Source organism: Myxocyprinus asiaticus, chromosome 47, assembly GCF_019703515.2.
Source record: "Myxocyprinus asiaticus isolate MX2 ecotype Aquarium Trade chromosome 47, UBuf_Myxa_2, whole genome shotgun sequence".
Lineage (NCBI taxonomy): Eukaryota > Metazoa > Chordata > Actinopteri > Cypriniformes > Catostomidae > Myxocyprinus > Myxocyprinus asiaticus.
In genome coordinates, this window is record NC_059390.1 from 15327674 (window position 1) to 15348499 (window position 20826).

Below are 20826 nucleotides of genomic sequence, written 5' to 3' on the forward strand. Positions count from 1 at the left end.
GTGCCTGCTTCATGTTCGGTGGATTCTTCACATCAGAAACTTTTGATGTAGTCTCTCCTCACCTCAGTTGCTCCCTTCAGCGCTGTGGTGTTATTCAGAAATGATGGCAAATGAATTGTGACACCTCACAAGACAATGCTGGACCATTAATACCAGTTTAATCAAAACAAGGAAATCAAAACAAATCACATCTTGAATTGTACCTTTGACAAAGGTATTTTAATAACTGTTCTCACAGTAAAATACACTTTTGTCAGTTTTTCTACTAAGATGGTTGCAGTTTTAAATTAAAAAAAAAAAGAAAAAGAAATGTTGTCACGGTTGTGTGTTGAAAAAGACTATTCACATTATTTGAGACTTAAGAGAAAAATAAATCTTAAAATTAGTCTAGAATGTTCACTGGTAGTACCATTGTCACTGATGAGTATAGTAAAACAGTCAAAATGTTCCCAAAATGTCCCAAAATGAATGCTTCTCTCAAAATGAATGACAATGAATGAAGATGAGTTCATATAAAACACTAAATAAATTATCATTATATGCTACAGAGTCATCAGGAACTAACACCTTTAGCAACAATCTAGACAATATTGATTGTGAAAGGATATTTTTCTTTGTAAATAAATGCTCTAACTGTGCAAGTAATTTCACAGCTTTAAAAAAAAATCTAAATATTTAAGAAAATATGTAAATTGCAATGAAAAATGTATGGCAGAGGCAACTCTGTCAACTCTGAAAAGTATAATGTCTAAAACTGATCTATTTTCAAACTCTGTTACTGCTGTTGTGACCAAGATTAACCATGCTTGAAATATAATACACCACCACTATGTACTACATTCACTGTAAAGCAAATCTTGGCTCCACAATAAGACAAAGGACCACAGCTCTGCTGTCCAAACACACCCCAGAATGGTGTGGAAAGGTAAAACTGGTTTTGGGGTATTGCAATGTCTGCTGAGATGGATTTATTTGAAATTATCTTCTACACCGGATGGAGAAATAGCATTAGTTGCATATGAGGACAATTATCTTTGATCCCTCTTCAGTATATAGACTATTTAACAAATAATGTTTCCCACAGGGTAGACTTGCTAGTTTTCCATATGTATAAAATTAAAAGAAGGCACAGTGGTTTTATAATACAACCACATTAAAAACCATCTAATACACATAAGAACTAGTCTTATAAATCTCTACTCTACTGAAAAGGCCAGCAAAGGTAGTCACCAGAATATACCAGTTTAGTTTTGCTGGTAAATGGCATGGCTATGCTGGTCCACTAGCTACAGCAGCACCAGACCAGCATTAACCACTCTTGGAAATTCATGCTGGTCTGAGCTGGTCTTTTCAGTAGGGTACTTATAGAGTTCAATATTCAATCTAAGACTTCCCAAAAAGTCCTTTTCAAGTCTTTTAGTTCTGGTAGATGCAACAGATAAGATTCTCCAGCAGGTATGAGTCCTTTATATGACAACAGCCCTGAGGAGACGAAAACACATCATCAGATCCTGTGGAATAGGGGGTTTGATGTCGTTACCATCAAGGCGAAGGTAGCGGAGACGAGGACTACTCTCATCAAAGTACTCATCAAGGTCCCCTGCAGGAGTTGGACATATGTCAGAGCCATTCACACCTATAAACATGACAGAAAGATTATTAGTATTCCTGATGAAAATCAAAGACACACAAAACAATAAAACAACAAAAAGGGCAACAGTATTATCTGAGATAAAATAACTGAGACCTGACTTTTAGATGTGAAAATATCCAGCATTTTATGTTTTTTGCAAAGACAACAGTAATGAATGAATGAATAAATAAATAAACATCGATGTGCATGATCAGAACTTTGGACTTTTGGATTTGCATTTGATTACTAAAATAAATAAATAAATTATAAATACTAAATTAAATAAATATAAAAAAGACAAAAATAAATACATTAAGTAAAGAAAGCTATAGAAAATGATTAATGTGTGTGATCAGAACTTTGGTTGTGGACTTACTCTTGATCTTGTTGTGATCCAGATAAAGATGCTCCAGGCCAGAGGAGATGATGGGCACCTCAGTGAGCTGATTGTGAGAGAGCTGTAGATCCAGGATGCTGGAAAGATTAAACACGTTTTTTGGGATCCCTCCTGTGCCCAGCTTATTGCGATTGAGCCTGAGAGAAGACACCTTGGGAAGACCTTTAAAATAATCAGCAGGGATCTTCTCAATGTTGTTGCTGTCCAAGAAGATCTGTGAAGTTGTGGGTGGCAGGCCGAGGGGCATGCTGTTTAGCTGATTCTTTGCCAAATTGATCTGGACCAAGTTGCTGAGACCTTTCAGGCTGACCTCAGTTACCGCATCATCCTGTAGCTTGTTGCCTTGCAGATCCAGCAAGGTGAGATGGTCCATCCCAGAGAAGACACCAGCAGGGATTTTGGAAATTCTGTTCTGGGAGAGCCGTAACTGCTCAAGTCTGGCAGGCAGAGGAGATGGAATTGAAGTCAGCAAATTGTCTTCCATGTAGAGGTGTACAAGGTTGGGCATGACCCTAAGAGCATCAACCTCCAAGCCTTCGCTGGTGATTTTGTTGCGGCTGAGGTTGAGCCACCTTAGCTGTGTGGCATTGCGCAGAGCATCAGCTGAGAGGACATCAATGAGGTTGTTTTGAAGATACAGGTACAAGGTGTAGGGAGGGATGACAGGCATGCGTTTCAGGCCTTTGTTGTCACAGTAAACAGCATTAGGGAAGCTAGGAGGGCAGCGGCATTCTTTCGGACATGCTTGGAGCTGAGCCATCAGGTGCTCATAGAGCATTTCCTGAGAACTAACTTGACTGGCCAAAAGTAAGGCTGTGAATGTAACCATGAGCCATGCCATGGTTAGGTTAAACCTGCAAAGTCATAGAGACAGAAACGGTAATAAAATAGGCTGTCAAGAATCTTGATAGAAAAAAATATTGTAATTGTTAACTAGATAAGTAAAGTTTGTCTTGACAAACTTTGATGTTGGCTTAAACTGAAAGCCAACCTACAAACACAATCAGACAGACAGACAGACAGGCAGGCAAACAGAACATGATGTGGTCTCTCATCATTTGATATGCTCAGAATAGTGACTCATCCACACTTCATTTCCCCAGGTTCTCACTAAATGGGTAAGCTCATTGAGAAAAACATCAGACACATCCTTTGGTTAAAAATATCATTCCCTGTGTCTGCGTCTTCTGAGCAGTAATCCTCTTAAACTCAGAATACACTGCCAGGTCAGCTTTAATTGCTGTAAGATCGATATGGTGCTACTCGTACTCCATTCAGAAGACAGTAAAATCTTAGACTTTGGCACATACACAAAGGTTCAAGGTGTCTCCATGTCTGACTCTTTCTTAATATAACCAGGTATACCAAACATGGCAGAGCTCCTAACAACACATGGATTATTACAGCTGTCTGATACCTTAAATTAACAATTATTACAACTCTTTCTTTGCTGACATCCACACATTCTTCTTTGCTAAAAAGGCAAGCTTTCTCTCTCATCTGGTAGTGGTTTACAGTTTTTGGTGTTGAGCTCCAAGTGACTGTCTGGAGATCATTTTCACACAAGAGAGGATCAAAGCAAAGCCCTGGATACGTCATAATCAGGTCAGGTTGAGCCAGCATCACCTGTAGAGATCTCTCATAGCAATAAAATACTTTTAAATCATGATCTCCATGTCAACACTCTGATCTTTGTAGAGCCAGCACTGATGCCAACTACATCCAAATACAGCTCATATCTGTAGCTCACATGTTCTACAAAGAACTGATTTTGTTGAATTACAACTCCCCTGGTGAAAAGTCATGTTTATACCAACATGGTTTTCCATAATTTTTCAAGCTGGTTTAAGATGGCTAGTGCAGGTTTGGTGCTGGTCTAGTTGGTGAACCAGCATAGCCACGCTCTTCACCAGCAAAAATGCTGGTCAACCTGTATGGCCTTTTTTAGTAAGGAACTCTTGCTAGTTTAGCTAGTTAAGAAAGCCTGAGTACACCAGCACACCAGCACCCATGCTGGGGTCCAGCACCCAAAACATCTGTTAGTCTTTTAAACAGGGGCATTAGAGCACACTTCTGTGTTAGAACATTGACAAATAAATAACAAAAATACAAGCCCACACAAATTGAAACAACTGTGAAAAATACTCATAGCTCCCAGAATACATAGTACAGAGGATCTCCATTGGTACGGACAAAACACAAACTGTCCTTTCCAAGAGTGCACACAATCAATAAACAAATGCTGCTAGTTTGAGACTTACCTTTGTCTTCCTGGAGCTCCCTCAATAAAATGTGCACTATTGTTTCTCTTTTATGGGTTGCTATGGGATCAGATGCCTAGACACTGAGCTACTTTGTCCCCTCCTGCCTCTATTTGTAATGTCAATGGCATCTCATGATCCTGACACAGACAGACACACTGGACACAATCTCAGCCAATCAAAGCCTCCAGAGATTGAGAGTCATAATTCTGTGGGGATGGACTGTGCTTAAACCGTTGTGTTGGACAAAAGAAGACATGGGTATTGGCCCAGTTCTAATCAGGTTAATACAGGCCTATATGCCACGCTGCATCTTTCATCATCTTTCTCATCCTCCCTCACACAAACACCTGTCTCCTGTTGCGTCTGGGCCTGACAGTGGGGACTCAGACTTGGCATGATTTCTCAGAGTCTGTGGCAAATTATGCCAAACCATGCAATCTTCATCTTGATGCTCTGATATGGAGCAAGAGCATGGCTTTGGTCATGCCTATCCATCCATTCATCCATCCATCCATCCATCCATCCATCCTCCTCCTGGTTTGGCTTTGCTCATTTAGTATTCTAATTTCCTTCATTCTAATTAGGACTCCCAATTTTACTTAAAAATAACAAGTGGCCTAATTTATCAAGCCACCACAATGCATCTGCAAAAAGTTCAGTCCTCAGGGGAACACTAGTCTAGATTTAGAAGCAAAGATGAACTTTGCACATATGGTGTCTTTGTTAGACTGCCAAGGGCTGATCTTGTTTTGTCATTGCTTGTTCTCAATTCTATTGATGACAACAACACCTTACTGTGTCATTGTAATCCACTGTAATTGGCTCCTCCAGTCCTAATCTACAATCGCCTGTAATTCAGTCTATTATCCAGCATCTCGTGTCTAGGAAGGTGCAGCTCTACATTAGAACCAGTGGCCTGTAGGGCAAAAAGTATAAACACCAACCTAATCCAATTACAGAATTCAAAACACATTATTCATAGGAAGCCTTAGGAGCTCTAAACACAGAAGACATCTGCTTCAAGGTCTACACCACTGTGTAGCTAAAAGCATTAGGTTGCGAAATACAGGACATGACAATAGGTCATTCAAAGGTCAGCAATCAATATCGAGCTGGAATAATTATGATGGATGTTTAAGCCTATTAAAATACTCTGCAGGTAATGCTCATTTCATGTCATTCAGTGTCTGTGAGCAGCAGTTTGTTCTATGGTTGGATGAACTGAAAGAAGCAAGTATATCCCTGCCAAAAGGGTAGCTTATGAATTAAATGCACTTAGTGCTCAACGATTTCAATGACAGATAATTAGACAGGTTTTGAAGTTACGAGGTGTCAGACAGTAGAACACACCATCTGTTTCAGAGTTATAACTTTTTTAATTTTTTTTGCAGCTGACTCAGCTGTAGGCTACAACTGGCCCCAATCTAATCTGCTTAGTGATCATGCTAATTGTCAAATACTCAAGTTCATAACACCCCAATGAGGACTAGAATTTGAACTCCGAGACTGTTTTGCAATAACAGAACTTTTATCCAATGTGGTAATAGAATATTTAATAAATTTAGTAGAATTTATGGATGGAAAATTTTAGAACACGATTATTACAATGAAATGGAATATGGAAAAACCTACAAAACTGTACTGTACTGTACATTCTTGGATAAAAATGATGACTGAAAAAAAATAAAAAAGAAAGAAAACTTCTATGGTACACCTAAAAGAAAACACATGCTCTCAAACAAATTAATTTCCTGTTTGGGGCTTTGTGACTCAAGGCAGTTATGTTAATTACACATGGCTGTACTGTGCTCAGTCTTTAGGTCTAAGTCTGTTTAATAGTGGAGTTCAGACCATAATGTCAACTGTCCAATTCCAGTCTTTCACAACCCTATGCTTCTAGATTATGTTTCTAGGATTTTTTTATATACAGTATATATTTGATTCGAAGAAGAGCCTCAATCGGTGTTTAACTATCAAAATGTTGAATTGCAGTACTACAGTGCACACTGCTCTTACTAGTAGCTCAAACTAAAGACAAATCCCACACATGCCATCTGAATGTAACTTCATCACTGGTTACCACTGCATAGACCAGATTCAAGTTCATGATCAAATACATGATGGATATTACAATTGAAAGGTCCTAATAACCATTATTTTATATTAAGACATATAGTAGAGATACAGAAGTGGAGGATAGAGAAAAGGAAAAAAATAAAATAAAGAAAATTTTGTCAAATGAAATATGTCCATGCAATCTAATAAACCCCATAGACCCACCCCCACATCCTTATGGCATCACGAACTCTTAGCAAACACAGAAAAGTGAGAATGTTTTACAAAATGGGAAAACCTTACCTGGGTATCACAGTCATAGAGCTAATGTTGGTTTGCGCAGGTGGATGTACAGTGTCTGGTTCTAGTTTCTGGCTTGTAGTCAGTCTCTCGGTCTGCTTGCTCTCCCTGTCCAGTCTGCAGCTCCCCTCACTTTCTTTATGGCCCTGACATGCATCAGAAGACAGAGCCTTTTTAGATTTCTATTTTGTCAGTTACTTCCCCAAGGCCAAACCTTTGACATCAGCTGGTCGAGTTGGATAAGGGGGTGTGCAAATGTTTTGAAGATGCGAGTGGATTTGCCTTCTGAAAGCATGCACAGAATACTTATTGCAAGCACAGCACTTTTTTCTTGGGGGGGGGGGGGGGAGGGGTGGGCGCACTGGTTCAACTATGACACCATCCAAGCAGCTTCACAGGTGGCTTAGAGATATTTAACTCTTTCTTGGCTGCAAGGGCAATGGAATAGCTTTGAGGGATGACTTTCTTGACACTGAATGATGTTTTTACACCTCGTTAATCTAGGCCGCCCTGGGGCAATGCACATCATCTGGCTGTCATTTTGCACTGGTGGAGACTCTGGTGGAGACTAGTCCAGACCCATAAAAGGTGGAATGAGAGGTGGGAATGCAAAAATTGGTGGAAGCCACAATGTTGTTAGAGGGTTAATCACAATAAATGTTCCAGCAGTACCATGAATCTCTCTATTTTTTATTTAATTCTCTCTCCCTGAACTGTATATCACGTTACAATAAATGAAAGGGAAGTAACCCTTTACATAGTAACCAGGCGACATCTGTTTAAACATCTGGATTCTGTTTTTGACACTTTATGATGCAGAAGTGAAAAAAAAATGGATATAGAAGATCCTTGATTTGGACAGGACACTCCCATTGCACATTGAAAAAGGAGTAAATCTCTGTCCTGTTGAAAGGATCTAGTGTCCAGAATAAAGAAGGGGATTAATAATTTGCTCTTATGCATTTAGGACCACTGAATGACACACACACACACACACACACACACACGCACACACAAAAGCACACACACACACGCACACTTCACGTTCACACCCTTACACTCACTAACAAAACACAAATGCTTATAGTGAGATCTCCAGATGTTTGGCCATCCTCAAAATGTCCACACAAATTGTATGCAACTTCTCAGTGTATAGCAGATACTTGTGATATTATGATAATATCTTCATGGGGACGTTATATAATTCATGGGGATATTTATAAATATATTATAATAGAACAACTACATAAAGTCTTCTCAATGTCCTCGTATAGACTGGATAATTATAAAATTCCCAAACACACACCACATTCTTAAAAGTGGACCCCAAAAATGTATTTGGACTCTTTCAGACAGTCAAGGCTACAGTGGGGCACTTACAGTGGAAGTCAATGGTGCCAGTTTTTGTTCAAACACAGAAATGAGTGTTCAAACACAGAAATGTGAAACTCATAATTTTATAAAATAACTTATATGAATTCTTCTGTTAAAACTTGTGCATTATTCGGGTTGTAAAATTGTTTAAATTGTTGTTTTTACAGTCATTTTAGGGTTTCAGGGTTTGTTGACATTACATCGTTATGGCAACAAAGTTGTAAAATTGGCAATAACTTTACACAGAAAAGGGAAGTAAGTAATTGTATTTCTGTATGGCTGACAGATCCAGACCTTCCACTCCTCTGAAATGCCGGGATGTCTGCCTGCAAGTCATCTACTGTTGGAAATAAAAACACACATAGACTCATAACAGTGGTTCTGGTGCAAGCTCAGACTCATGCAGATAGATTTTAAGTTGTTCTCGTCATGATGGAGTGGTCTGGATTTTAGCTGATGGATGCAGAGACAAATGGAAGCAAAGATGGAGCTCTTGTAAAACCAAGTCTAATGGTTGAGCTATTTTATGATTCATCTAAGGTATGTTCTGAGGTGAGGAATAGAGTTAATGTTTACAGATAACCCACAACTCTTTGACTTAATTCCTTACTAAAGCACCTCAGGATGCACTGATGAGTATACCCTACCTTCAAATTGGTATAAGGCTGACCTCATATTTCTTAAAAATGTACTGTCACACTAAAATGATATAATGCACTATGGAAACCCTTTAACACAAAAGCCTTTTCATCAAACCACCAGTATGTTAATATTCACAGTCTGTGCCTCAGCTGGGAACATCAAGAGAAGATGTTTCCTACAGGAAGTAGTAGCTTGCTCTGATTTAAAGAGAACAAAACTCTCTTCAGCCTGCACTCTAACAGAACTTCACACATCCATGTTTCCTGCTCAGAGGGGTGAAGTTGGAAAGAGGACAGATTCATACCAGAAGTTTCTTTCCATCCCAGGCTGCAGTACTGAGCAATGGAAAGCCAGTCAAGTTAGATCAACAACCAAGACAAAACTAATGAAATGCAGAATAACTTGCTAGGACAGACGGATGGACAGACGGACAGGTGGACAGACGGACAGACAGACAGATAGATAGATAGATAGATAGATAGATAGATAGATAGATAGATAGATAGATATACTTTTTTATTATAAGTATTTCCCCTTGTCATCTTATTGTCAAAACTGATAACTTGATCCAGATGCACTGGACTATTTTTTGACTGCCAGATAGGACCACTGGAATCCCCCTACACGTGTAAGAAATTTGGTTTATTCAATTAAAGATGAACAAACTGGTGTGGTATTTTCTAAATGAAAACAAAATAAAAACAAATAAGGGAACTTACAACTTTTACATAACAGTCTGCCAAAGTTACTGTAGTCCTGTGACTTTAATAAGTTGAATGACATTCTGATGATGTGAAATGATATATTGCATACATAAAAAATTTCCAATGCTGTTGCCATAGAACTGAAAGCTATTACTGTTACACAGAGTAAGATGAACTGCATGCAGAGAGTATACTGTATAAATGTTGGCAGTGTTAAGAAATTCAAGCTGCTGCTAGTTATAGTTACTATTGCTATTAATACAACATTTCGGCACTGCAATTCCTCACTGTTAAATAAAATATTTTCTTTGATTTATTTTCAGCTAAATATCAGCATATTCACTCAGTCCAGCCATATTTTATTTATGCATGAATGAAACTATGAATAATAACTTCGATTTCAGCTGAATTCAAGACAGCCTTCAAAATAGCATTTTCTTATTTTTTAGACAGTTTGAGGAAAGATATTTTTATATAGTACTCTAAACAATCTAATTTCCATCCCAGCAGGCTTATCATTAACATGAGTACAAGAATAGCATTTTGTAAAACATTTTGAGTGATTAAGGTGTTTAACATGCACAGATGAATTTAGATAATCTTGTACAACCTCTTCTAGATGGAAGCTATATGCTTTGATTTAATTCACCTCTTTTATGCACAAAAAAGGTTCTCTCTAGATCAGAAAATCTAAGTGTGCGCTTAAATGCCTCATGGACAGTTATGAAAAACAAATGTTCCTCTCATTATTCAGGTACTGTTCTTCATACAGTATCATACAACCCTACCATTGCACTTGTGTATATGGCTGTGTGACAATAAAGTGATTTGATTTGATTTGATTTTGATTTGATTTGATACAAGACAATGATATATCAAGATTTCAAAATATTGCTGCCTATTTTTAATAAAAAAACAAATTCAGCATTTTAGAGAGTAAATGTTGTAATCAGTCTGCAAATAACCAGGGTCATGAAGGACGTGTAGATGTCAATCAGCATCTATAAATGCAATAGCCTTATTTTGTTTGATGTGCTAAAGAATGCTTTGGCAGCTTATCAGAGATGTGGCTCTAATCAAAGATGATCTCTGAGGCCTGGCGTAGGCAGTTGGAAGTGTCATCTGGCATACTGCTGTGCGTGAGGTTGTTCCCATCCAGGCGCAGGGTCCTCAGCCTGGAGTAGTTGATAGGAGAGCTGAACTTGCAGATGTTTGACAGGTCAAACTCTGAAGCATGAGAGAAGGGGCACATTCAATATGACTTAGCAAGGAATTAAATCTCAAAACAATCTAGATCTGTTTTCTGAAAGGGATAGTTGATGCCAAAAGTGAAAATGCTGTCTTCATTTACTCTCACAGTTCAAAACCCATATGATTTCTTTCTTGCATGGAACACAAAAGGAGAAACTAAGCAGAATGTCCAAGCTGCTCTGTCCCTAGCCACCATTCACTTTCACTGACATTGAGTGTTTACATGCACACCAATACACTGATAACTATCAAAAATCAGCTTATTCCAAAAATGTGACAATGCAAGAAAACAGCATTTACATGAGACTTGAAATCATGTGGTTATTCTCTGCTTTTGACGTTAAACCATAAACAGGCATGCACACAACACTTGCGCACATTGGATAATAGGGCTACACGAAAATGGTGAAAATGATCATCACGATTATTAATCACGATTATTTTTATTAAAGGGCTGCACAATTTAAAAAAATAAATAAATATATATATATATATATATATATATATATATATATATATATATATACACTGTTGCCACTGCTTATATATCGATTATAAGAGAACAAAAAACATAAAATTAAATTAAACAGTAGCTCTTATGTTGAACAAGTTGTTAAAACTACAAACTAGTAAATGGTTCCTTTTGACCAAAATTAAATCATGTTTTGCCCATTCTTTACTGCTTATAGAAACCGTTACTCTGTTGGGTGTTTACACTTACATGTTTGCAATCTTTTAGGATCCATTCTTTAAATTATTGTTATTGTTATTATTTATTGTAATAAACATTATTATATTCACATACCCTACAGTAATATATAATAGCAGTAATATATTTCTGTAATAATTGAGCACACAAAACTGACATACAATCTCAAGCCTTTATTTTGAAGGAAGCCTAATTATTTTATCAAGTCTTTTACTTTGAAAGAAGACAGTGTGTTGTTTCTGTGTGTTACCTACAGAGGTGACAGTGACATCAGCTTTGTGCTCCTTCCATAAATGGTGAAATGTTCTTATCTCCTCCCCAATCCACACAATCCCGGTGCCATGGGGTTACTTTACATTTGTTTACACACCTGTAACGGCCATACATATATGGAATTACGCAAATGTGCAACTGAAGTAAATCCGGAGCGCTAAGGTACAACACTATCAGCGCATGTTAGCGACGTGCACTAACCAGCCCCAACTCAGAGAACAGCTGGAAAGCTCAAAGTACGAGATGGAATTAATTTCATGTGCATCAAGCACAGAACTGCTTACGCCCTTTTCACACATGATCCGTTTGCAGTAAATATGCGGTGCGGAAGCAGCATGCTTGATAGTGCTTTCATATAAGACGCGTTTGCAGTGTGCAACTGATCCGTAGTTTCAGTACACCACAAATACAACAATGGGTAGGTAGTTTGCCATTATTTTGATTTTAAACATTTAAACATGGTACTTCTCTTATGTGAAAAGGTAGTATCACAAACATTTTAAATTAAAACTTACCATCCACACAAACAGCCGAGGAAACTGCCTCCCATGCCTTTTCTTTTGCACTTAAAATCTTTATACAAGAAATCCTGCGGGTCATAGAGAACTTGATGTTTTTCACCTCCACAATGAGACGAGTGTCATCCATTATGTTTTGTTTTTCCAAATATGAGGTAAGTTGTAGCTCTCGCCACCAGCCTGTCACCTGATTGCCGCTTTCTGCTGAGATGCGAGTGTCTCCCCCCTCCCCCACACACAATATAACATGCTGTGTAGTGCATTTCACATGAAAAAAAAAAGATCTTTAGATATACTTCTGACCACATTTGTTATTTTTGCAACTCCTGGTAATAGTGTGTTTTGGCTTTCTTTGCTTTAACCAGGGCTGAATGTCATATGATGACTGTGAAACACAGTAGACTTTAATTATATGCATTTATGGTGAAATTGCTACATTTTCATGACAATACATGTTCATTTTGACCACGAACAATGTGCTATCACTTTAATTCAGCACGTGCAGCACAGCAAAATAGACTCGGTGCAGAAAGGATCGCTGCACTGCCGCTTCTGCACCGCTCCTGCAACGCATTGCCATGCTGTATCCACGTGTGGTTTGAATGCTCTAACCTGTTAACATGGGCACTGAAAAAATATGTACTGCATAGGTACTGCAAATGGATCATGTGTGAAACGGGCATTATAGAATGCTATAACACTGTTTCATTATCCTCATGTGCATTGTAACAAAATTCTGTATTTTTCACAGCATTATTACTGTATAATGAACAAATGCTTACTGTAGAACCTGTATACAGCATGTTGCTGTAGATCTGCAAAGCTTCATGATCAAATTTCTTTGGCGGGTGAATTCTACAGTAAATATATTTTTCCTGTGAATCACAATACAGTAATTTTGAGTGGGATTTTTTTTTTTTCAGCAGTAAAAACAGTAATCTGTCTTTGCTGATGGTACACATTATTTCCAACACAAACGGTTTCTAGTTTTTGTTATCACACAGACAGAGGAGGACCCAACATTTTTATATCCACCATAATGTTAGCAGTTACACAAATGATGGGAGTATAACGATATGCTGATGGCCACATGCTTTTCTCTATACTATTTTGTTGCAAGGGCTTACTGACAAGTTTCCACACTTTCTTCAGCCTTTGACTTCAGCAAGGTAACTTTGCTCATTATTTTGCAATGCTATGTTAATTTAGCACAGTTTCTTCATGTAAAGTTACCTGTGTGTTTAACTTTAAGTGTGCACTGGGAGAGAGAAGTAGAGAGAGGCACCCTCATTAGCTAGTAAGCTAGTGTGCATAATATTACCAAAAGAAGCTATTTGCACATGAAATTTTGATAGATTTTGTTATCTGGTGACATTTAGTTGATAACGTCATTAGTTACATTAACATTATTGGATAAAATTTAAAATGGAATCGTGTGTATATGCCCGCATGTGTGTGTGTGTGTGTTGTTGCTCTAGCTAGCTCCATTTGGAGAAGCTTGTCATTTGTTTTTCTCTTGCTATTTACAGTGAGGCATGGGTTACCAAGTACTGAAGTGGGCCGAGGCTAAACAAAATGCAACAAATTCTAAACAAATTCTCCCCAATTTGGAATGCCCAATTCCCAATGCACTCTAAGTCCTTGTGGTGGCATAGTGACTCACCTCAATCCAGGTGGCAGAGGACGAATCTCAGTTGCCTCCATGTCTGAGACCGTCAATCCACACATCTTATCACGTGGCTTGTTGAGCGCATTACAGGGGAGACATAGTGCACGTGGAGGCTTCACGCTATTCTCCGCGGCATCCACGCACAACTCACAATGCACCCCACCGAGAGCGAACCACATTATAGCGACCATGAGGAGGTTACCCCATGTGACTCTACCCTCCCTAGCAACCGGGCCAATTTAGCTGCTTAGGAGACCTGGCTGGAGTCACTCAGCATGCCCTGGATTTGAACTCGTGACTCCAGGGGTGGTAGTCAGCATATTTACTCACTGAGCTACCCAGGCCCCCCATTTTGTGGTATTTCTATTGGGAAGTAATGAGTCAACAAAAATTGTCAAAGAGCCATCTGTCTTGCCTATAAATTTCTACATTAGTAACTAATTCCTTCCACTGCAGGGAAGAAGACTCCAGCCCAGGAAGAAGTATCCAGTTCAGGAACAATAAAGACAGTCTTAGACATTTTATTGTTTAAAATTCAACATTTTTGGTTCGTATTTAATTTGTGTTTTTAGAAATTTCCACTTTTAACTGAACATTTTAATTGCTTCCAGTGCTTGGGTTTTACTGTTTTGTTTGTAAAAATTACTTTATTCAAATATCTTTTGTGACAGAGTTTTCTACAAAGTGATGTTTTTGGGTGTTTTTTCACATTGAATCAATGTTACTAGGATATATGTGACTGTCAACGAGTCTCAGAAAGCAAATGTAAAACAATAGAGGACTTCCACACATCTTTATGATTAGCAACTCCTTTCCTTTCCTTTGTTTTTTCTTTTTCTTTTTTTATATTTGTATCCAGAAGTACAGTCAAATGAACTAAAACGCCTCAAACAATAAATCAGTCATTTTAAAACTCTCTAAATATGCATGAAAGATTAACAAAATAATTTCAGGCCATGCAGTTTACATTGTCAGGGTAACAGGAACAAAGAGGAAGGATTTGTATATTCAGGAAAGTAGTTTTGTTGTTTACAAAATAATTTGTTTTTACAAAACAAAAATTGTTTACAAAATGAAAAATACAAAATAAAATCTATTTAGTGCCTTTGTATTGTCAAATTTAAAATGGTGAAGGTTGAATGAAGTTATACAATAAATGTCATTTTTGTGACAAAAACAGTGTCTTCATTTTACAGCAAGTAATTATTTTACAGTTATTAATATACAGTATTAAAATTAATGCAGTAATGCCTGTTACAGTAGTATAATATTTGCTGCGATAAAAAATACAGCATCCTATTACTCAGATGACAATTACAGTAATGTGATTATTACTGTAACAAAAATTATAGTATTTTATAGGTACTGTGATTAAATTTACAGTAAGCATTCTGTGTAATATACTACAGCAACTTACTAGCTAACTGCTGCCAGCCAGTTACTGTACATTTCACAATGATTTTTACAGTGAGTGTTCCAATTATGTGTAGGCAAAAATATATTACAGATCAGTGCAGTGCACATACGATACTTGTAAACATCTGCAGTTTCGTATTTCAGCGCATGCTCAAAAGTGAAACAGTGATTGGTCAGTGGCGAACTTTTGAAGAGAGTGTGATTGGTAAGGTGAGGTGAAGATGGACTACAAAAGAGTTTGTGATTTGGTCTATCATTTGTAGACACAGCCTTTAATAAAAATGAGCAACAATTTGCAACTTTACTCGGATGATAATTTCTGTTTGGTAGTTCACTAATATTGCAGACGGTTATGCTTAATTAACCGTGAGAGGCAGAAATCACGATTAAAATACGATTAATTGTGCAGCCCTATTGGATAAGCCAGTAATAACGGCAGTAAATCAACGTGAAATCTGAGTAATGGGTAGAAATCTACCAGAAATGGTCAGTTTTGCTTAAACTGTTCATGACCCTACGCTGATAACACAACCTTAAAGGCTGTCGGCTTACTGAGCACAATCGGTGTAAGACTGTGCATGTAACACACTCAGTCTTGTCCATACAATGGAAGTCAGTGGTGACCAGTGGCAGAGCAGCTTGGACATTGTTCTACATTTCTACAGGTTTGTAATGATATGATGACAGAATTTTTATTTTTGGGTGAACTATACCTTGAACACCCAGCTGGAAAGAGAAGCTTAGACCTGCATGAATTTCCATGCTGGTCCAGGCTGGTTTATACTAGTCTAGTCTAGGTCTTTTCAACAGGGCAGACTGACAGAAGAAGGCAAGTGACTTACTGTTAATCTCATTGACTTGCAGGTACAGGTGCTCAAGAGCTTCGTTGATCTCTGGAATGGTCTTCAGCTTGTTGAAAGACAGGTCAATCTCAAGGAGAGAGGACACATTGAATACACCGGCAGGGATTCCAGAGTCCACCAACTTATTGTGGGAGATACGCAGATACTGCAGGGCTGGCAGTTTGGCCAAGTAGCCATTAGGGATGCTTTCAATATCATTATTGTCAGCATAGAGCATCAAGAGCGAAGGTGGAACTCCTGCCGGAAGCTTCTTCAGCTTGTTCTCGCTTATGTCCAGCAGAACAAGGGACTTTAGGCCTTTGAAGGCACCTGTGATGCTCTCTGTGGTCAGTTTGTTCTTGGACAGGTGAAGGGTGGTCAGATTTTCCATGCCAGACAAAGTGTTAGAAGGGAATGAGCTCAGCTGGTTGCCAACCAGCTTCAACTCATCCAAAGACTTGGAAAGAGGGCCGGGGGGTTTGGTCAGCTTGTTGTTGCTGAAGAGGAGCTTCTCCAAGTGGCCTAGTTTATCAATGGTACCTGCCTGGATCTTGTCGCTGGTGATGTTGTTGTTATCGAGAACAAGCCAGCGAAGGTCGGTGACATTATCAAACACACCGGCCTTGATCTCCTCAATATAGTTGTTCTGCAGGTAGAGGTATTTGATTCCACTCGGCACAATGGGGACGAACTTCAAGTTGCGCTCATTGCAGAACATGGCAGTGGGAAAGTTGATGGGACATTCACACTCCTGGGCACAAGTGGGTGATAATATTGCCTCTAGTGGTGCGGAGGGGACGTAGTATTCGTCATAGTAATCGTACTGACCCAAACTCTGACATACAAGTCCAGCCAACAGGAAAGAGCACAGGGAAAACATGGCTGTCTAAATAAATCTGGAAAAGAGAAGAGAAGAGAAGAGAAGAGAAGAGAAGAGAAGAGAAGAGAAGAGAAGAGGGAGTGGTTTCTATGGTTACATACAGTAAGACACAGGCAATAATAAATGAAAAAAATGTGTAAGAATAACATAACTTTGTACAGTCCCCCTTAGACATAAACAAAACCCAGATACATTCTTTTAATGGAAACTGATGACTTCATCCTCATGTGCACAAATAGGCCCAGACAGTCCTTCCTACCATAGCAAATTAGACCCACATTGCTTATGTGCAGATCCAAGTTCATCTCAAGTTACACAAACCTAACTGCATACCTATACCTTCCTTTCTCTTTGTGTGCAATGCAGAAGATATCGAGAATGCAAATTGCAAATGAATAGTTTTAGACTTTGCCATCAACAAAGACTATACTTTTGGGTGATCAATGTTCAGACTTAAGAGGAATACAAATTAGCAGGTGTAATGTGCAGACTAATAGTACAGTATTATGTAATAAAGTACTGTGACATATCATGGCAAGAATAATGCATATTCTAAGTTTCTATTCACACACATCATCAAAATTCATGCAACAAAATTCCATTCCACTATTTAAATCATCAAATGTTATCATTCATAACTCAAATGAATGCTTTTGGGTGAAACATACTTGATTATACTGGTAGATCTCAAACTCTACAAGACGAATATCTACAGTATGATCAAAATTTGTTCTTGTCTCATTCCTATCCAAAATTCATCAAACCATATATTTGATCATCTTAACCAGATACAACAAAAACAAGCATGATCTTTCACTAATCATTACAAAAACCGAAATAATAATGATAATAATAAAAATCCTTACCTTTATGCTTCTCTCTCTTTGTATGACTTCAGGTAGACTTGTGTGTGTGGCCCGAGGACTCTGGAGAGAAAGAGAAAGGGAGGGAGAGAGAGAGGTGGATGAGCAGAGAGAGAGAGAGAGAGAGAGAGAATGAGAGACAGACACTCAGCCAGACTTTAGTCGCCCCAGATTGATAGAAAACAGCAGTCAGGCAGTTCTGGAGTGTAACTGTTAGCAGTTCACCGTGACATGTGGATTCTAACAAGGTTCAGGTGTAGCAAAGCATTTTGGGACATGTAGTGCTTTACAGGACATAGCAGAGAGCAAAGACTCACCAGGGAGGGCTTGCAAAATATATATACCTTTATAGTTGCCACACATACGCACACACTTTCCCATCAAATCTGTTCCAAACTATGCCACAAAACAAACAAACCTACAAACACCTCAAATGCAAACCATAGTTCTGTCCGAGTCAATGCCAAATATTTATCATAAAAAATAATTATTCTCAACAAAATAAGGGTTTATTAAATGATAGAAAGAACTTCCAAAAAAACTTGGCTGCTGGCAATGGCAGCTGCCTGCTGTTAAACTACTGGGCATTCAGCTGTAAATAAGAATTGGAAAAATTGACCAAATAAGACTGTAGTGGGCCAAACCAGACTTACATAACTGTGTTGTCTATCTTGCTTCAGTTCTCTCTGTGTCTGTAGAGTGTATCCAATTCTTAACAGCCGGTAGATTGTATATCATCAAACAGTATGCCATGTTTTCATCTTTACCCTCATAAAAGCCAGATGGCTTCTGTCTGGCTGTGGTAATGGAGCTCTAAGCTTTGGGCATGCAGCTCTCATACACAATGGTGGGCCATTACTCATGAGGAGTCTTGGTATGAGGGTGCTGACTGGGGATTGGTTTGGTTTAATAACTCATGATGGCTCTTAGAAATGCAGCACACAGAAAACCAGGTGAGAGGTCAGTTCTGAGAGAGGACCTCTTCTCCACCATCTGGCTGAGCAGTACAATGAACCATTCCATACAGATCCAGTGTCATTGGCATGGTTACGGTTTCTTTTTTCACTGTAGTGCTGTAAAATCAGTATTAGAATGCACTGACTGGGCAAGTGACCAATCAAGAGTCGCCACATCACTTCAGGTGTTCCACCAGCACATTTATCTGTCCTGTTTACGGTATGCTAACCGTGTTGAGAAAACCGGGACAGGATGTAATAGAACCATACTGAACCGTGCTAAATTGGAAATGCTACTGGAACCGTTATTCACCATGCTCAGAACCATTTGGCCCGACTGTGGAAAAGCATCTCATAATGTTAGGGTGTTCCGGGTGGTTGTTAGGTGGCTACTTACTAGCCTAGATCAAATAAGCCAACCCCCAAGTTGTAGGTCTACAGGATTTTTTCCACCTGTTTTATAATTTGCCAGGCAACAATCATATGTGTCATTGTTTAGAAAAGTAATATCACAACTCTCCTCAAATAGCTGCATGATTTGAGGTACTATTCAGGTCTGTACCACAAACAGTACAGGACAATTTACATGCTGTTAGAATACTTAAGCCTGAAACATACTAAAGTATGTAAACGCAGACGCTTCTAGATATGCCAGCTTGATTTTGAGTGATTTTTCAGATTTTCAACATTGCCACAAGGGGTGCTAGATTGGACATATGGGTGTCTGCTTCTAAGGTGAGTTTTCTCTTTAAGGTCAACTACTGTAATGGCAGAGCAACAGATTGAAGAGAACATAGCTGAGCAAGTAAGTTAAAGTCAATATACATTATTTACAGCAACTTACCTAAAAAATAACACATCTGGTGTAATGGCACAGACATTTAAAGGTAATTCTATCAGCCCCTTGAGTTCTGAGGTTTGTTACCGCCACAGTAGAGCAAGAATTAGCATGTTCAAACAGACCACATGTTAGCCAAGCACTCAAGGCTGTGTTTGCGTACTTGCCTAAAGTATGTTTCTGGCCTTAAGTTTAAGCGTGTAAGCAATTAAGCAGTTAATTACCTATTAAAATGTTTCAGCAAGCACCACTAATTAGTGCTATAAAAACTTATTTATATTCTATCTCATGACATAATGTGATTAATGACTGCAAACTTTGTCTTATCTCAGCACAATTCTGTTTCATAGCACACTCTACTAAATTTGCACACATCAGACTTTGCGAGTGCTTCCTCTGCTTTCTGCTTTATAAAGGAATTTTACAGTTAACTACAAGACTAATCAGAAAGTATAGTCACATAGATACAGTACACCAACCTCCTCAACATGACAAAGCATATTTGAGTGATCCGTATACTTGTAAGTAAATTATAACTGAATCTTTGCATAACATTTATAAATATCCTGAGAATTGGTCTTCATGAGAAATGTCATTGTATGGTCTTTTCTTCTGATATAATTTTTTGGCATTTTTGCTACTATATATGACAGGAATAGCAGAGAGATGGCAGTAATGATGGGACGAAGATAGGGGAACAAAATTGGAAAATGACATAAGCCAGATTCAAATTCCTATTACTTGCATTAGCACCATATTGAACAGAACTGCTAGGCCATGGCTTCATTGCCATTGGGTGGTTTTGAATTACTCTTGATCAACTTGACTGCTACCACACCCTTGCCTGTCAACAGCGCTCACCTATGACCTTATCACTCATTTCTCATCTCTCATGTCCCCTGGAGGTCATCACTCCATATCTTTTTCTCCACTCATGCACCAGGTCTTTAGTATAGGCACACGGTAATGGGCTCACGTGGGTGATGGACATGTATGACAATTAATTTATGTAGCAGAGGCAGGTGAGGGCAGACCTATGCAGCTGTATCTGATACACATGTGTGAGAACATTCACAGTTGTCCTCATAAATATGCTACTCCTGGAAGGTGATTGACAACATCAGCTCAAACAGAAGCACATTTTTGTGAGACAGAAGCTATGTTTAGAGTAGAATACTATCATTGCAGTGCAGTATATACTGTATACTGCATACTTTTTTAAAAATAGTATGTGAAACAATA

The 20826-nt window shown here is 38.5% G+C and overlaps 2 protein-coding genes across 3 annotated transcripts; both read right to left on the reverse strand.

Annotated features, from left to right (window-relative positions):
• Nucleotides 1-143: 143 nt before the first annotated feature.
• On the reverse strand, nucleotides 144-8671 carry LOC127437047 (keratocan-like). Of its 2 annotated transcripts, none has more exons than XM_051691694.1 (3): nucleotides 6653-8671; nucleotides 2010-2884; nucleotides 144-1636 (listed from the first exon to the last, which is right to left on the reverse strand). In XM_051691694.1, the coding sequence occupies exons 1-3, from the start codon at nucleotides 6667-6669 to the stop codon at nucleotides 1467-1469; spliced, it is 1062 nt and encodes a 353-aa protein (XP_051547654.1). In that variant the 5' UTR covers nucleotides 6670-8671; the 3' UTR covers nucleotides 144-1466. The 2 variants fall into 2 exon arrangements, with proteins under 2 accessions (XP_051547654.1, XP_051547655.1); XM_051691695.1 differs by lacking the exon at nucleotides 6653-8671 and adding an exon at nucleotides 4292-4455.
• A 615-nt stretch (nucleotides 8672-9286) lies between these two features.
• On the reverse strand, nucleotides 9287-18090 carry LOC127437048 (lumican-like). Its single transcript, XM_051691696.1, has 3 exons — nucleotides 17794-18090; nucleotides 16048-16943; nucleotides 9287-10596 (listed from the first exon to the last, which is right to left on the reverse strand). The coding sequence occupies exons 2-3, from the start codon at nucleotides 16925-16927 to the stop codon at nucleotides 10442-10444; spliced, it is 1035 nt and encodes a 344-aa protein (XP_051547656.1). The 5' UTR covers nucleotides 16928-16943; nucleotides 17794-18090; the 3' UTR covers nucleotides 9287-10441.
• Nucleotides 18091-20826: the final 2736 nt, after the last annotated feature.